The sequence below is a fragment of the Myxine glutinosa genome, chromosome 3 (genome assembly GCF_964187855.1).
Source record: "Myxine glutinosa chromosome 3, kmMyxGlut1.1, whole genome shotgun sequence".
NCBI classification, from domain to species: domain Eukaryota; kingdom Metazoa; phylum Chordata; class Myxini; order Myxiniformes; family Myxinidae; genus Myxine; species Myxine glutinosa.
The window spans coordinates 156,587,305-156,606,146 of record NC_136263.1 but is presented as its reverse complement, the minus strand read 5'-3'; the positions used below and the strand labels follow the sequence as shown (position 1 = coordinate 156,606,146).

The 18,842-nt window shown below is 42.0% G+C and overlaps 1 protein-coding gene across 1 annotated transcript in view; it reads right to left on the bottom strand.

Annotated features, from left to right (window-relative positions):
- Positions 1 to 18,842, bottom strand: part of LOC137423107 (uncharacterized) — a 138,922-nt gene that overhangs the window by 43,504 nt on the left and 76,576 nt on the right. The window contains exon 6 of the mRNA XM_068109921.2: positions 8,592 to 8,890. Coding sequence (XP_067966022.2) covers positions 8,592 to 8,890 — 299 coding nt within the window. The remainder of the gene's footprint in view (positions 1 to 8,591; positions 8,891 to 18,842) is intronic.

The following is an 18,842-nucleotide window of genomic DNA, read 5'->3' as shown; positions in this document are numbered from 1 at the left end:
AACCGACACATAAAACACAAAATAAGGGGAGCGGTAGACAAGATGGGGAGCGAGGGGGAAGGACACAAACACAACATTTGAGAGCAGGGACATCAGGAGATCTGTGGGAGGGAGAGGGCTTGGGGGGAGGTGGGAGAGGTATAAAACATATGGACACTGCAAGGACTTCCAGGAAAGAAGTTGGAATTTCGAAAAAAGTGTATCTGGGGTGAATTAGCGGGGGTAGAAAAGATCAAGGTTTTGGATGGGGGAAGATAAGAGATGGTGGTGAACAGCTGTTTTAAAGACCTGGAGGGAGGAGTGGAATTGAAGAGAGTGAGGGAGTTAGTTCCAGAGGCGGGAGAAAAGAGGAATGAAGGAGTGAAGGTGAGCAGAGAGTCTTGATTTTGGCAGTTTATTAGAGGTTTGCAGGCAGATCTTGTGCGACCTGTAGGAATATTTGTGGGGCAGAGCCCAGAGAGAGCTGGGGGTAAAGGCCAGAGAGGAGTCGGTAGAAGACGGAAAGACCACCAACCAGTCTGCGGTGAGTAAGTGAAAGGCCCTCGGAGTTAGCTTCATCGCGGGAGATACCAATGATTCTGAACGCTTTGGTTTCAACAGCGTGAAGACGAGCTAGGTGTGAGGCAGGAGCACCAGCCCAGAGGGGAGAGCAGTATTCCATTGAGCTGCAGATGAAAGACTTGTATGTGGTGAGGAGCTCAGGTGTGCCAAGGAAGGACTTCGCACGACGGAGGATGCCCAGTCGGCCACTGGCTTTAGAGGCCAAATTTGAAATGTGGTTTTCCCAGGAAAGATCATGGCAGATAGTGAGACCCAAAAGCTTGAGTGACAGAACTTCTTGGAGAGGATTATTCAGAAAGTGGATGGGAGGGTTGTCCAGTCGGTCTTTTCGGAGAGACATCATAAGAGTGTGAGATTTGTCAGGATTGAAAGACATGTTCCACTTGTTTGCCCAGTCTGTGATTTTGTCCAGGTTTGCAAAGAGTGAGGAGGCTGCAGATTGCTGATCTGAGGGATGAGGAATGGTTCATCAGAGAGTAGCGTCATCAGCAAAGAGATAGAGAGGATTTTCAAAAGAGTCAGAGAGATCATTGACGAAGACCAGAAAAAGCACAGGGCCCAGAACACAGCCTTGGGAACTCCAGCCTGAACAGGAAGAGGAGGTGAGAGAAACCCATTCAGGGCCACATGTTGACTACGACTAGAGAGGAAGTCCGCCAGCCATGCGTGGAGATTTCCATGGATACCAAAGGAGGAGAGTTTGGTGAGCAGAGTGGGGTGCCAGACCGTATCGAAGGCACGTGATATGTCAAGGGAGACAGCTTTAATTTCCTGTTTGGCATTGAGGACGTCCATCCATTGTTGAGAAAGCAGAAACAGCATGTCCAGAGTAGAGTGACCTGGTCTGAAACCAAATTGATGATCAGAGATCAAGCCATTGGAGAAGAGGAAAGATTTCATATCTGAAGCAATGATGGATTCCATGACTTTGCTGATAATTGGGAGAAGGCTGATTGGTCTGTAGTTGCTAGGATCTGTTTTTGCACCTTTTTTGTGCAAAATACAAACCTGTTGGCTGTGCACACCTGTTGGCTGATTTCCAAGCAGATGGCAGATGCAGATGACTTTGAGCAAAAGAGAGGGTGAAGAGAACAGAGAGAGGGAGTGAAAGAGCGGAAGAACAGGATTTTAGGACCCGTGGGCTGATGCCATCAGGTCCAGTTGCAGAATCAGAGTCGAGGGTTGACAGAAACTTTTCCACCTTGTCAGGAGGAAAGGACAGAGTCCTGGAGCAGCTGGGTACGACTGGGTACGGTGGGTACAGAGAGGGATGGGTTTGGGACACAACATTTAGAGGCAAACACAGAGTTGAGGCATTCAGCTTTTTCACGTGCGGATTCAGCTGTGTAGCCATTTGAGGTGAGAGAGGGGATGGAGGGGGAACAAACACCAGAAACAGATTTGACCAAATGCCACCAGGATTTGGAAGAGGGAGACAGATAAGAGAGTTCGGTCTTGAGAACGGAGAGATATTGTTTCCTGGCTCTCCTGAGGGTGGACACACACTTGTTTCGGGCTTTGTGAAAGGAAATGAAATATCCTTCCGTTGGAGTTGCTTTCCAGGAGACGAAGACAAGTTGTTTCTGGGCAGCAGCCTCACCACAAGATCCCGTGTACCATGGATTGGAGGAAGGGTATGACAACTGAAGACGAGATGGGATAAATCTGTGCATGAGAGAGAGCAATTTACTTTGGAAGAATTCCCAGGATGAGTTGATGTCAGAGGCGGTAGAGATGGGAGACAAGTCCAGATGATTGATGGCTGCTTGAAGACCGTGCCAGTTGGCCTGAGTGAAATGCCAGACTCGTCGATGCTGAGGAGGCTCTCTGAGAATGGTCAGAGAGATGTCCACTTTAACAAGCACGTGATCAGATGAGCCGATTGGAGCAGAAGAAGAGTAGCAGACATTTTCAGGGAAGTTAGTCATAACCAAGTGCAGAAGAGAAGATGCTCCGTTGACTGAGATTCGGGTCAGGAAATTGGCAGATTGTGTCAGTCCCAGTGAGTCGCAGAATTCCTTTGCTGAGGAGCCATGGCTGGTGAGACAGGTACCCACACCCAGCCAACTGGCATGGTGACAATTGAAATCACCACATATGAGGAAGGGAGAGTTAGGATGGGTAGATGGAAGTTGGTCCATATTATCAGACAGCGAGATGTAGATGGAGTCATCACTGTTTGGTGGACGGTACAACACACATATGAACAAAAGGTGGGAGCGAAGGGGAAGCCGTATCCAGAGGTATTCCTGGGGGTGAGGTGGAGAGAGGGCAGTGCAGGGCGAGCGAGTTTTTTTTTCAGGGAAGAGAGTTTTTTTTTTCTAAATATGGCAACCCCACCTCCAGAACGAGGCTCAGGTCTATCACACCAGGGGAGGGAGTAACCTGGGAGAGATACCAAGGAATCAGAGACATCAAAAACATAAATCAGGATAACACCTGATTCTGAAAGCTTTGGCTTCAACAGCGAAAAGCCGAGCTAGGTGTGAGGCAGGAGCACCGGCCCAGAGGGGGGAACAGTATTCCATTGAGCTGCGGATGAAAGCCTTGTATGTGGTGAGGAGCTCAGGTGTGCCAAGGAAGGACTTCACACGACGGAGGATGCCCAGTCGGCGACTGGCTTTGGAGGCCAGCTTGGAGATGTGGTTTTCCCAAGAAATATCATGGCAGATAGTGAGACCCAAAAGCTTGAGTGACAGAACTTCTTGGAGAGGATAGTTGAGAAAGTAGATGGGAGGGTTTTTCAGTCGGTCTTTTTGGAGAGACATAGTAAGAGTGTGAGATTTGTCAGGATTGAAAGACATGTTCCACTTGTTTGACCAGTCTGTGATTTTGTCAAGGTCTGCAGAGAGTGAGAAGGCTGCAGGCTGCCGATCTGAGGGATGAGGAATGGAGCGGCAGAGGGTGGAGTCATCAGCAAAGAGATAGAGAGGATTTTCCAGAGAGTCGGAGAGATCATTGATGAAGACCAGAAAAAGCACAGGGCCCAGAACACGACCTTGGGGAACTCCAGCCAGAACAGGAAGGGGCGATGAGAGAAATCCATTCAGGGCCACACATTGACTACGACCAGAGAGGAAGTCCGCAAACCAAGCATGGAGATTTCCATGGATACCATAGGAGAGTTTGGTGAGCAGAGCGGAGTGCCAGACCGTATCGAAGGCACGTGATATGTCAAGGGAGACAGCTCTGATTTCCTGTTTGGCATTGAGGACCTCCATGCATTGTTGAGACAGCAGAAGCAACATGTCTAGAGTAGAATGACCTGGTCTGAATCAAAATAGATGATCGGAGATCAAGCCATTGTAGAAGAGGAAGGATGTGATATCCGAAGCAATGATTGATTCCATTACTTTGCTGATAATTGGGAGCAGGCTGAATGGTCTGTAGTTGCAAGGATCTGTTTTTGCACCTTTTTGTGGAAAGCGGTAATGTTTGCTGATTTCCAAGATGCTGGCAGATGACGTTGAGCAAAAGAGAGGGTGAAAATAACAGAGAGAGAGGGTGAGATAGAGCAGCAGAGCAGGATTTTAGGACTGGTGGGCTGATGCCGTCTGGTCCAGTTGCAGAATCAGAGTCGAGGTTTGACAAAAACTTATCCACCTTGTCAGGAGAGAAGGACACAAAGTCCAGAAGCAGTTGGGTTCGACTGGGTAAGGTGGGAACAGAGAGAGATGGGTTTGGGACACAAGATTTTGAGGCAAACACAGAGTTGAGGCATTCGGCTTTGTCACATGCGGTGTCAACTGTGTAGCCATTTGGGGTGAAGGAGGGGAGGGAGGGGGAACAAACACCAGAAACGGATTTGACCAGACGCCACCAGGATTTGGAGGAAGGAGACAGGTTTGAGAGTTCATTTTTGAGTGTGGAGAGATAGTGCTTCTTGGCACTCCTGAGGGTAGACACTCACTTGTTCCGAGCTTGGTGGAAGGATCTGAGATTGTCTTCAGTTGGATTTGCCATCGAAGAAGCAAAGGCAAGTTGTTTCAGGGCAACTGCCTCACCACAAGATTCAGTGTACCATGGACGGGAGGAAGGGTAAGACAACTGAAGACGAGATGGGATAAATCTGTGCATGAGAGAGAGAGCAGTTTACTTTGGAACAATTCCCAGGAAGAATTGATGTCAGAGGCAGTAGAGATGGGAGACCAGTCCAGATGATTGATGGCTGCTTGCAGCCCGTGCCAGTCGGCCTGAGTGAAATGCCAGACTCGTCGACGCTGAGGAGGCTCTCTGAGAATGGCCAGAGAGATGTCCACTTTAACAAGCACATAATCAGAAGAACCGATTGGAGCAGAAGAAGAGCAGCAGACATTTGCAGTGAAGTTTGGCATAACCAAGTCTAGAAGAGAAGATACACCATTGACTGAGATCTGGGTCGGGAAATTGACAGATTGTGTCAGTCCCAATGAGTCATAGAAGTCCTTTGCTGAGGTGCCATGGCTGGTCAGAGAGGAACCCACACCCAGCCAACTGGCATGGTGACAATTGAAATCACCACATATGAGGAAGAGAGAGTTGGGATGGGTAGATAGAAGTTGGTCCATATTATCAGACAGCGAGATGTAGATGGAGTCATCACTGTTTGGTGGACGGTACAACACACATATGAACAAAAGGTGGGAGCAAAGGGGCAGCCGTATCCAGAGGTATTCCTGGGGGTGAGGTGGAGAGAGGGCAGTGCAGGGCGAGCGAGGAAGAGAGTTTTTTTTATAAAGATAGCAACCCCACCTCCAGGACGAGGCTCAGGTCTATCACACCAGAGGAGGGAGTAACCTGGGAGAGATATTAAGGAATCAGAGACATCTTGAAAGAGGAAAGTTTCTGTTAAGCAGATCAAGTCTGGATTGTCAGAAGCAACCTGAATCGAGAGATCAATCAGGTTTGAGCGAAGGCCTCGGATGTTTGAGGTCCATATCGTTAATGAGGAGAGAGGGGGAGCATCGGGTGCAGGAGAGGGGAGGGGTGGGGTAGGGGCAGATGAAGGATGGGCGGGGGAGGTAGGTAGAGCAGTTAATAGTGTGTCAGAGATTACAGAAGAGTTACAAGAAAGGGAAGGATGAGGACGAAAGGTTTGATGGTGATGGGATGAGGCACAGTGAGAGGTTCTTTGAGGGGGAGCAGAGGCAGGTAGAAGGTTGGGGGAGGTGGAGGTATGAGAAAGAAGGGAGACGAAGTGGGGAGGAGGCAGCTTAGAGAAGGGGGTGGGAGGGGGGAGAATTTGGAGAGGGCTGGAAGGGGTGGAGATTTGAAAGGGAGGGGTTAGGGGGGAGTTTTGAAGGGGAGGGGTTAGGGGGGAGTTTAGGAGGGGAGGGGCAAGGGGGGAGTTTAGGAGTGAAGGGGCAATGGGGGAGATTTGGAGGGGAGGGGTAAGGGAGGAGTTTAGAAAGTGGATGATTAATGAAAGACGAACATTTATAACAAATTGGGTTTTTTGTGATTTTCAAGTTAGCGATCCATTTAAGAACGATGGCGGAGGGGTGGAATGGATGTGAATTTAGAGCATGTAGTGATTTAGAGTTATAAGAGATTGAATTTTTTTTGAAGTAGAATGAGTTGGAGAGGAAATTGAAAAGAGCCTTTTAAATAGGAAGAAAAACAGCGTGTTGTAATATACCACTGAATAAAACACTGCAGGGGAAAGTTTAAACATATTTAAACCGTGAAGAACAATCTTACATCCACAAAAATACCAACGGGGAGAGGGCCTCGAGGGACAACCACAAGTCACGTGAACAGGCAAAAGGTGGAAGGCAAGGAGATAATGGGGGCGGGGCGAGACAGCGCACCTGGACAGAAGCACACGATGGGACAACAGCACACGTGCAGAAAGGGAAATAAATGTTGTTGTTTTTGTTTTGTTTGTTTTTGGGGTTTTTTGGGGGGGTGGGTGGGGTTTAAAACGTTAAACAAAGAGTAGATGTTCGGGGAAGTTTATTTCGGTTTTCGGAAGTTTATTTTATTCGGTTTATTTCAGTTTATTTTGGAAGAAGAACTTTGGTTTATAGGGAAGAGGATAATCTTCCTAGGAACACACTGTAGGTACACACACCATAAGATAAATACAGTTTCGACAAAAATACAATTGTGAACAATTACTTAACTTAGAAAACGTGGAGAACGTGAACAGCTTCGAAAATCCGTGCTGTCGCCGGCAAGATCTCGCAAGATCCCACAGGGTTTAGGGTTTAGAGTTTAGTGCTGGCAAACCGCCCAGTGGTTTAGGTCTAGCAAACTGCTCAGTGGTTTAGGGCTTGCAAACCTCGCAGTGGTTTAGGGCTAGCAAACCTCCCAGTGGTTTAGGGCTAGCAAACCGCCCAGTGGTTTAAGGCTAGCAAACCACCCAGTGGTTTAGGGCTGGCATACCGCCCAGTGGTTTAGGTCTAGCAAACTGCTCAGTGGTTTAGGGCTAGCAAACCTCCCAGTAGTTTAGGGCTAGCAAACCTCCCAGTGGAAATTGAAAAGAGCCTTTTAAATAGGAAGAAAAACAGCGTGTTGCAATATACTACTGAATAAAACACTGCAGGGGAAAGTTTAAGCATATTTAAACAGAACCGTGAAGAACAATCTTATATTCACAAAAATACCAACAGGGAGAGGGAGCTTCGAGGGACAACCACGAGTCACGTGAACAGGGTAAAATATATCAGCAAAAAGAACAGGGCAAAACAGATCTGGGGAACGGCGTGAAAATGGGGGTGAAATGGGGGTGAAACACGTGGTCAAAGAACGAATGAACGAAAAGAACAAAGAAGGAAATGTTTTTTGTTTTTTTTTGTTTTTTTGTTAAGATTTTAAGCAAGGAAGTATGGAGTGAAAAGACTGGGAAAAAACTGAGAGAACGAGAGTAGCAGGAGCACAATCGACCGCTGAGAGAAAACAAAGCCTCCAGGTAGGAAGCTTAAAAAACAACAACAAGGCCGCAATATATCGCGGCACGAAATAATCGACCACGCTATACAGGTATGAAAGATTAACACCGTTAATCTTCCAAGGGATGCACTATAGGTACACACACGTAAGATAAATACAGTTTTGACAATTATACAATTGTGAACAATTACTTCAATAGTGCAAGTTTTTGGTGCAAATAGTGCAAACAAATTTGATAGTGCAAATTTAGCTTTTAAAGTTCCTGAATTTGATCAAATGAGTCAGGGACCAATCTCATTTACTAATTGCAAAACATGGTGGGAGATGGCCCAAAACATGGCCCATCTGTGCTGGGATAGAGGTGGGGGATTGGAGCGGCCTGTAGTTTTGGAGGGTTTGTATGCTCCAATCCTGATCGCCAATCTACATTAACATTTTCTTTTTTTTATTATTTTCCCATTGTCCCAAAAAGTTTTTCATATTTTTAAAAAAGAAAAAAAAAAAAAATAGGCTGTGATGTTAGTCTTGTTAATTCACACTCATTTTGAACTTTCACTTTTGGATTAGCAAGAAGTACTTCAAAGCCAGATTCAGGAAAAACATGCCTCATGTGGAAGTCAGTATTGGTGCGGGAGGGGGACATTAGGGTTAAGATTTAATTTTTTTGCATGTTGATGCGACACTGTACATGTTTAATATGTTTATTTCTATTTAGTACAATTCAATGTTTCCCACAAGAATATGCATGTGAGGTTGTTCAATCACTCATTGACCAACAAAAAGATTGTTTCATTAATTTATTTCTCCATGAAAAGCTTTTATTGATGGATTCTCAATTTAATGTGTAAGCTGCTCTGTTCTTGCAAACAGATACTTTCAGTTTGGCCGAGACTTTAATAACTGCAGATGAAGCTCTGGCAGTTGGTATAAAATTGTGTTGACAAAGTTCAGATTTTTACTTTGAATGGGCAGAGGAGAAGAGCAGGAGAGCATTTTGTACCACTATGTACATATGGTCGATAGAGATCAATAATTCTGCAATACTTGCATACATAAACAGATGGCCTGTTTTGCTTTTAATCAACTTTTAAAAAATGTTTAAAAACGTCTGTTCAGTTGTAGAATACTTCACACATACAAAAGACAAATTTACTCACTTGAAATTGGAACGTCCTCTTCCTCTTCCTCATCCTCATCATCATTCTGTTTATACAAAATTGATCCATCATCTGAATCTGAATCTGAATCTGAACATGTCATATCGTCATCTGAATCATTTTCTTCATCATCTTTCTCCCTTACATTATTCTTCTCAACATTTTCGTCATTCACCTCCTCTGAATCATCAATATGTACTACTCTTGCAATCAGGGTTTGTGGTTCATTCAGTGGTTCTCCAGGTACAGGAAAAGATGACTGTGTTTCAACAACGTCATCTGCTTGAATGACTTGCTTGCTGAAGGGGAAACAAGAAGACAAGAGGTTTCATCTTCACTGAATTGATTCATTCGTGTCTCAAACACTTTACAGAGAAGAAATGAAATATGAAAATATTTGGAGAACGTTATGAGACACACATGGTATGTTTGTGAGACTATTTATATATAAATATAAATATATATATATATATATATATATATATATATATATATATATACATACAGTATATATACAGGGGGCTGCAAAAGTAGGTATACAGTAATGAAAAACAAAACGTGCGCACAAAACGTATTTTATTGATTATACAAGCATATCAAAAATAACATATCAATAATAAATATATCAATAATAAACATATTAATCCCTCAAATGTTCAAACTGTTTGCCCCCGGCATTCACACACTCCACTAGTCGAGTGTGGACACCCATGCACACTCTGGCACAAAGGTCTTTATCAGTATCAATTTCCTGGCAAGCCTCCCGTATGAACTGAATCATGGCATCAACAGAACGTGGCTTGCATGCGAAAACCCTGTCTTTTACACATCCCCAGAAAAAGAAGTCCATAGGGGTGAGATCCGGCGAACGTGGTGGCCAGTCAACGGCTCCCCGACGTCCAATCTACCTGTTGGGAGTGTGTGAATGCCGGGGGCAAACAGTTTGAACATTTGAGGGATTAATATGTTTATTATTGATATGTTATTATTGATATGCTTGTATAATCAATAAATATATATATATATATATATATATATATATATATATATATATATATATATACACACACACACACACAGTCACGTGAAAAAGTAAGTACACCCCATGAAAAGTTTTGACTTTTTCAACATATTTCAACATACAGCTATTTGATCTTCATTTCAACAATATTGATAGACAAAGGTGATATAATATAACAAATATCATGAAACATTTACATTTTGTAGTCCATTGTATAATTTGAATAAACATAAATGCAAATTTCACATGTATATTTATATATATATAAATATATACGTATATATATATACGTATACATATATACATATATATATATATATATATATATATATATATATATATATATATATATATATATATATCTGTGCAGTGTCTGTGTTGTGTGTTGTCACTGAACTAATCCCTTAAACTTTTTTGAAATCGGACCAAACTTCTGTTATGCACCTATCTCTCCCATGTCTATGTCCTAAGGGTATTTTCTTTGAATATTAAAAAATATATATATCTTTTTTAAAAATTTGTCTAAAAAAAAAAAATTCAACGTAAGTCTTCAACTTCAACAGTTTATAAAATGTAATATCACGTATATTACAAATTAATTGATGCAAAATAATTGTTTGTATTCTGATTGGTGTCAACCATGATAAAACAGCAACTCAGGTACAGTCATCGATCTGCATGTCTTCATATCTGGGCAGTGTCTCACCATCTCTCTGTTCTTTTCACCCTCTCTTTTGCTCAATATCATCTGCCAGCATCTTGGAAATCAGCCAACATCACCACTTTACACAAAAAACGGTGCAAAAACAGATCCTTGCAACTACAGACCAGTCAGCCTGCTCCCAATTTATCAGCAAAGTCATGGAATCCATCATTGCTTCGGATATCAAATTCTTCCTCTTCTCCAATGCCTTGATCTCCGATCATCAATTTGGATTCAGACCAGGTCATTCTAATCTGGACATGCTGCTTCTGCTGTCTTAACAATGGATGGAGGTCCTCAATGTCAAACAGGAAATCAGAGCTGTCTCCCTTGACATATCACGTGTCTTCGATACGGCCTGGCACCAAGCTCTACTCACCAAACTCTCCTCCTATGGTATCCATGGAAATCTCCATGCATGGCTTGCGGACTTCCTCTCTGGTCGAAGTCAACATGTGGCACTGAATGGATTTCTCTCATCTCCCCTTCCTGTTCAGGCTGGAGTTCCCCAAGGCAGTGTTCTGGGCCCTGTGCTTTTTCTGGTCTTCATCATTGATCTCCCCGACTCTCTGGAAAATCCTCTCTATCTCTTTACCTGATGACTCCACTCTATGCCGCTCCATTCCTCATCCCTAAGATCGGCAGTCTGAAGCCTCCCCACTCTCTGCAGACCTGGACAAAATCACGGACTGGTCAAACAAGTGGAACATGTCTTTCAATCCTGACAAATCTCACACTCTTACTATGTCTCACCAAAAAGACCGACTGGACAACCCTCCCATCTACTTTCTCAACAATCCTCTCCAAGAGGTTCTGTCATTCAAGCTCTTGGGTCTCACTATCTGCCATGATCTTTCCTGGGAAAACCATATTTCCTAGCTGGCCTCCAAAGCCAGTCACCGACTAGGCATCCTCCATTGTGCGCACTCCTTCATTGGCACACCTGGGCTCCTTACCACATGCAAGGCTTTCATCCGCAGCTCAATGGAATACTGTTCTCCCCTCTGGGCCGGTGCTCCTGCTTCAGACCTTGCTCGGCTTCACGCTGTTGAAACCAAAGCTTTCAGAATCATTGGAATCTCTCGCAATGAAGCTAACTCCGAGGGCCTTTCACTCACTCACCGCAGAAAGGTTGGTGGTCTTTCTTTCTTCTACCGACTCCTCTCCGGTCCTGGTCCCCCAACTCTCTCTGTGCTCTGTCCCCCAAATATTTATACAGGTTGCACAAGATCTTCCAGCATCCCTCTTATGGTTAAACTGCCAAAATCTAGGCTCTCTGCTCACCTTCACTCTTTCATTCCTCTTTTATCCCACCTCTGGAACAAACTTCCCCGCTCCCTTCAATCCCATTCCTCCCTCCAGGTCTTTACAACAGCTGTTCACCACCATCTCTTATCTTTCCCCATCCAAAACCTTGATCTTTTCTACCCCCGCGAATTCACCCCAGATACACTTTTTTGAAATTCCAACTTCTTTCCTGGAAGTCTTTGCAGTGTCCATGTTTTATACCTCTCCCACCTCCCCCCAAGTCCTCTCCCTCCCACAGATCTCTCGATGTCCCTGCTCTCAAATGTTGTGTTTGTGTCCTCCCCCCTCTCTCCCCATCTTGTCTACCGCTCCCCTCATTATATGTTTTATGTGTCGGTTTGACTTTTTGTGTGATTAATGTTTGCTCTTTCATGAGCCTCGATATTGTATACCAAAAAAAAAGAGAAGAATACCTGTGTTGTCACTGAACTACTCCCTTGAACTTTTGTTTCCATGGCAGTGAAGTGCTTTTAATAACGTGGTCGTGAGGTGTTTTGAATTACGTGGTGGTGAGGTGTTTTGAATTACATGGTGGTGAGGTGTTTTGAATTACATGGTGGTGAGGTGTTTTGGATTACGTGGTTGTGAAGTAATTTTAATAACGTGGCTGTGAGGTGTTTTTAATAACGTGGTGGTGAGGTGTGTTCAAGTATGTGGTGGTGTGGTGTTTTGAATTATGTGGTGGTGTGGTGTTTTGAATTATGTGGTGGTGAGGTATTTTGAATTACGTGGCTGTGAGGTGTTTTGAATTATGTGGAGTTGAGGTGTTTTGAATTACGTGGTGGTGAGGTGTTTTGAATTACATGGTGGTGAGGTGTTTTTAATAACGTAGTGGTGGTTTTGAATCACGTGGTGGTGAGGTATTTTGAATTATGTGGTGGTGAGGTGTTTTTAAATGACGTGGTGGTGAGGTGTTTTAAATTACTTGGTGGTGAGGTGTTTTAAATTACTTGGTGGTGAGGTGTTTTGAATTACTTGGTGGTGAGGTGTTTTAAATAACTTGGTGGTGAGGTGTTTTGAATTACTTGGTGGTGAGGTGTTTTGAATTACTTGGTGGTGAGGTGTTTTGAATTACTTGGTGGTGAGGTGTTTTGAATTACTTGGTGGTGAGGTGTTTTAAATTACTTGGTGGTGAGGTGTTTTGAATTACTTGGTGGTGAGGTGTTTTGAATTACTTGGTGGTGAGGTGTTTTAAATTACTTGGTGGTGAGGTGTTTTGAATTACTTGGTGGTGAGGTGTTTTGAATTACGTGGCTGTGAGGTGTTTTGATTTATGTGGAGTTGAGGTGTTTTGAATTACGTGGTGGTGAGGTGTTTTGAATTACATGGTGGTGAGGTGTTTTTAATAACGTAGTGGTGGTTTTGAATCACGTGGTGGTGAGGTATTTTGAATTATGTGGTGGTGAGGTGTTTTTAAATGACGTGGTGGTGAGGTGTTTTAAATTACGTGGTGGTGAGGTGTTTTAAATTACTTGGTGGTGAGGTGTTTTAAATTACTTGGTGGTGAGGTGTTTTGAATTACTTGGTGGTGAGGTGTTTTAAATAACTTGGTGGTGAGGTGTTTTGAATTACTTGGTGGTGAGGTGTTTTGAATTACTTGGTGGTGAGGTGTTTTAAATTACTTGGTGGTGAGGTGTTTTGAATTACTTGGTGGTGAGGTGTTTTGAATTACTTGGTGGTGAGGTGTTTTGAATTACGTCGTTGTGAGGTGTAATCATCCCAAACTTCCAGTCTGCACCTACCCCTCCCCTATGTGTGTGCTGAGGGGTTCTTTCTTGAAAAAAAAACATTCAACCTGAATCTTCAACCTAAATTGCCTATAAAAATGTAATATCACAAACACAACAAATACATTTGTGCAAAATAATTGTTTGTATTATGATTGGTGTAAATCATGACAACACAGCAACTCAGGTACAGTCATTATCCTCAGCTAAAATAAGCCCGTTCCTCAGTAACGACGCTTACTACTTATAAGTATATATACAGCTAGTATATATCCAGACTTGGCATTTAATATGGAATATTTTTTTTGTGGGGGTGAACTTACTTTTCAAGATGTCTTAGAACCAAAAGTTCATTGGAATTATGTTGAAATTATTCTAGATTTTGTTAATTAGACCTTTAAAAGAAACAAAAACCACATTTGACATTTCGAAACAAATAAATTGATCCTTGAAAGTGATGTAAACTGATATCGAACTCAATTCATGGACAGTACTGTGTTAAACTTCTATACGTTTTCCAGAAGTATCTCTTTATTTTGCACATTAGCCAATTTTTTTTAACAAAAACAAAAGTTAAATTACGACTGGGATTACGGACAGTAAAATTACAGTTCAGTACTTTGTGTAACCCCCACGAGCATTCAGGAGAGCACGTACACGTTGAGGCATGCTGTTCACGAGATTTGCCAAGGTTTGGACAGGAATCGCTTGCCATGCAGTGACAATAGCCTGCTGAAATTCACGCACAGAGGTCGGCTGCTGGTCCAAGTGGTCGATTTGATGCGTTAATTCTGCCCACAAGTTCTCCATCGGATTCATATCCGGGGACATGGCAGGCCACTCCATATGCTCTACGTCACGGTCAGCAAGAAAGTGTGGGATCATGCGAGCACAATGAGGCCGTGCATAGTCATCTTGGAAGACAAAGTTTCCTCGAAAGGCTGCACGAGCAAATGGAAGCAATGTTTCTTCCAGAATGGCCCTGTACTTGAACTGGTTCAGGTTTCCATTCAGAACTACCAGGTCAGTTTTGCCCCCTGCATGAAAAGCAGCTCAAACGGTCACCCCACCACCTCCAGCTTGGACTCTTGGCACTATACAATCTTTGTTGTAGGCTTCATGCACTTGTCTGCGCACTCGGACGCGGCCATCTTGACGATAGACCAGAAATCTAGACTCGTCACTGAAGATCACGTGATTCCAGTGTCCTGGCTGCCATTGACGGTGGGTGCTCTCTGACCCACTGCAATCGGCGCTGGCTGTGTTGTCTGGTCAGGCGTGGCTTTCTCAGGGGACGCCTGGCACGATAGCCTGCTTGAACCAGTCGTTGGTTAACTAGCCTTCTGGATACAGGCACATTTGTCAGTTGCTGCAACTCAGCGCTAAGCCGATTAGCTGACTTGGTACGGCCATTGCGGACTAACCGGTGCAGCTGGCGATCATCCCTCCTTGTGGTTCTGCGGGGGACGTCCTGGCCTCGGTGTTGGAGTAGGGACACCCCTCTGAGCATTTCGTTTCAGGATCTTTGACACCTGACCTTGAGTGATGCCATACTGCCGAGCAATAGCACGCTGTTTCATGCCGTAATTTCGTAAAGACACCACTCCATGACTCCACCACTCCATGACTCCACTGCCAGACTCCACTCCATAACAAAAGCATTGTCGAGTTGACGGACCATCTCCAGAGGAAGCGGCAATAACTTTTGGAGATGTACAGCAGTTGTTTTCCTCTAATACAGAACGCAACAACCCTTGTATACCCGACTGTGAAGCCAATCATCAAATGCACCTGTCCGTACATTTTGCCACGCCACCTGTGATAAAATCCTGTTGTTGACTTCTTGCTGCGACAGACAGTGACATGGTTCTTTTAACAAATAAATCACCAAAGTGTAAAAGAAACTCACCAGATTGATATACTGAGTTAAGAAAGTAAACTCAAGTCAAGAAAAAATATATATTCCATATTAAATGCCAAGTCTGTAATATATATATATATATATATAAATCACATAGTCAGAATAAGGGAGGTAATATTGGGGGAAAGCATTCTTACCATATGTTTCTTTCCAGGGACATCTTGTCCTATCTTACTCTACTCAAGCATATTTCACAGTGAGTTACAAAACCACATAGATAATTGACAACCTGATGTGACATTGTGAAGTTTTGCACCTCGAAAATAGTGTTTAATTTAGAAAGACAGTGAGAATGGACTGTTTGTTTTTAGCTAGAAGACTCCTCACCAACTCAGTACTGCTGCTTTTGCGTCATTTTGGCCTTTCTAGGTGTACTGATAAGTACACAAACATCATATTTTGATTCGTTTTAGCAGGGCAGAAGCATGTTGATAGAAGGAGAGCATCGATCTCATTCTATGTTAAGAAATGCTTTCGTTTTGAATTGAGAGACTCAGTGTGCTCGAGCAAGCTTTATCAGCATCCAATGCTGAATAACCCCACAACAACATCATCATTAACAACAGCAAACATCTGTGATATCATTTCTTGTTTGTAGAATCATCTAATTATCATATCATATGTGAATAACACCACTTCCTTAAGTTCGTTAAAATTCCATGCACCTTCACATTGGCTTTTATGTGGGAGCCATTTCCAACTAAACACTGATGTGAACACCCAAGGTGGTGGAGGTTATTTTTTTCACCACTGTCTGTTTGTTTGTTTGTCTTTTGTGCAGGATATCTAAAAAAAAGTTGTGGACGAATTCGGAGGAGAGGTTGGGTAAGTGAAAAGAACGATATTATTCTATTTTGGTGAAGATTTGAATCCAGATCCGGATCAGAGAATTTTAAAGAGATTCTTCACCATTGCGTGATAGGGCCAAAAACGATATATTCCCCGATATCTCAAAAAGTTGTGAACGCATTATGACAAAACTAGGTGAATGAGTTCGTTGGTTGGCAGGTGCAAGGCGATTAGATTTTGGTTCTGGTGCGGATCCAGATCTGACCTATTAGTGGATACAAAACATAAACTGTTGATCCTGGCGGAGGTATGTGCTCTCCCGAGTGCCGTTCTAGTTCTGAACTGTTATCCAACAATTTTTAAATTCCTTTTAGAGGAATTTTATAATGTATCTGCAACAATAAACATAGAAAAGTTCAAAGGAAATTATTTTCAAACTGTAGCTCTTCTGATCAAATCAGTAATATAGACAAGAAAACCTAAATCTTACAATCATCCTCATTTCCTATTTCTTTTTATTCCTTAATGCGTATTTCAAACCGACATTTATCTTGTGTTATCTCCTAATCTTTATTTAACAATAAATAGTTCATACCAGCACACACAAGCAAAGAACACCCACCTCCCCTCTATAAATAAGTTTGTTTTCACAATAGTGAAACGGAAGTAATCGTGCTGTGGAAGCAAAGGCATACAGACTTCATGAGCACAGTTAATATAATCTGCAGTGAGATTGGGTGCCCTAATGCTGGCAGTCTTGTTGGCAACACACAATGGCAATGAAAGGAGACATTACCGAATTAAGAAAGCAATTATGGCTATCATCTCTGTGCCACATTCCTGTCTCATCACTTGTACATTATATTCTCAGATTATAATGAGAGAATTTTACAAATACTTTGTTTTGCCAAGAGGCCTTTACATATTGTCAATTTATCAAACACAATATGTCAGGATATTTAACAACAAAAGCAATTTTGGAAAAACTTGAAAATTGGAAAACAACTTGTCGTCATGAAGGGTATCTCGAGGTTAGTTGAGACCACACACACACACACACACGCACACGCACACACACACACACACACAAACACACACACACACCCAAGGGTTCAAAGAGTAATTATATAGGGTCCTAAAGGCAAGTTATAAAGGGTAATTCTAATTGGTTATGTTTATTTATAGGATTTGCCTATTTCATATTAAAAATACCAAAACTGAACCACTTCCTTCGGACTCGGGTATGTTTAAAAAAAAGAAGAAGAAGATATAAGGCACAGCTTTACTTATTTAGCATTGTACAGAACAAGACAGAATGCCATAATAATGTTTGATATCGCATGGACACCCCATGTTACAGAAGAGAAAGGGTAATTCTAAAGTGATTCTGCATTTATAAAGGGTTCTAAGGGATAATTCTAAAGGGTTCTAAAGGATAATTATAAAGGGTTCTAAAGGATAATTCTAAAGGGTTCGAAGGGATAATTCTAAAGGGTTCTAAAGGATAATTATAAAGGGTTCTAAACGGTAATTCTAAAGGGTAATTCTAAAGGGTAACTATAAAGGGTTCTAAAGGATAATTCTAAAGGGTTCTAAAGGATAATTATAAAGGGTTCTAAACGGTAATTCTAAAGGGTAATTCTAAATGGTAATTCTAAAGGGTAACTATAAAGGGTTCTAAGGGATAATTCTAAAGGGTTCTAAAGGATAATTATAAAGGGTTCTAAAGGATAATTCTAAAGGGTTCGAAGGGATAATTCTAAAGGGTTCTAAAGGATAATTATAAAGGGTTCTAAACGGTAATTCTAAAGGGTAATTCTAAATGGTAATTCTAAAGGGTAACTATAAAGGGTTCTAAAGGATAATTCTAACGGGTTCTAAAGGATAATTATAAAGGGTTCTAAACGGTAATTCTAAAGGGTAATTCTAAATGGTAATTCTAAAGGGTAACTATAAAGGGTTCTAAAGGATAATTCTAAAGGGTAATTCTAAATGGTAATTCTAAAGGGTAATTATAAAGAGTTGTAAATGTTAATTCCAAAGGATTATTTTAAAGGGTAATTCGAAGGGATTCTAAAGGGTAATTATAAAGCCTTCTAAAGAGTCATTCTAAAGGGTAATTATAAAGCCTTCTAAAGAGTAATTCCAAAGGGTAATTATGAAGGGTTCTAAAGGATAATTATAAAGGGTTCTAAAGGATAATTCTAAAGGGTAATTCTAAATGGTAATTCTAAAGGGTAATTATAAAGAGTTGTAAATGTTAATTCCAAAGGATTATTTTAAAGGGTAATTCGAAGGGATTCTAAAGGGTAATTATAAAGCCTTCTAAAGAGTCATTCTAAAGGGTAATTATAAAGCCTTCTAAAGAGTAATTCCAAAGGGTAATTATGAAGGGTTCTAAAGGATAATTATAAAGGGTTCTAAAGGATAATTCTAAAGGGTAATTCTAAATGGTAATTCTAAAGGGTAATTATAAAGAGTTGTAAATGTTAATTCCAAAGGATTATTTTAAAGGGTAATTCTAAGGGATTCTAAAGGGTAATTATAAAGCCTTCTAAAGAGTCATTCTAAAGGGTAATTATAAAGCCTTCTAAAGAGTAATTCCAAAGGGTAATTATAAAGATTCAAATGTGTCTTCCCTTGGAAACGTGATCTACTCTCATGGACTAAATAAAGTATATAATCAAAATCTGTGTTCGGCTTTGAGGATCGGATGTCGAGTACTATATAAGTACTGAAATCTGAAGTGAATTCTGAACATTTAAATAAATCAGCGATTCTT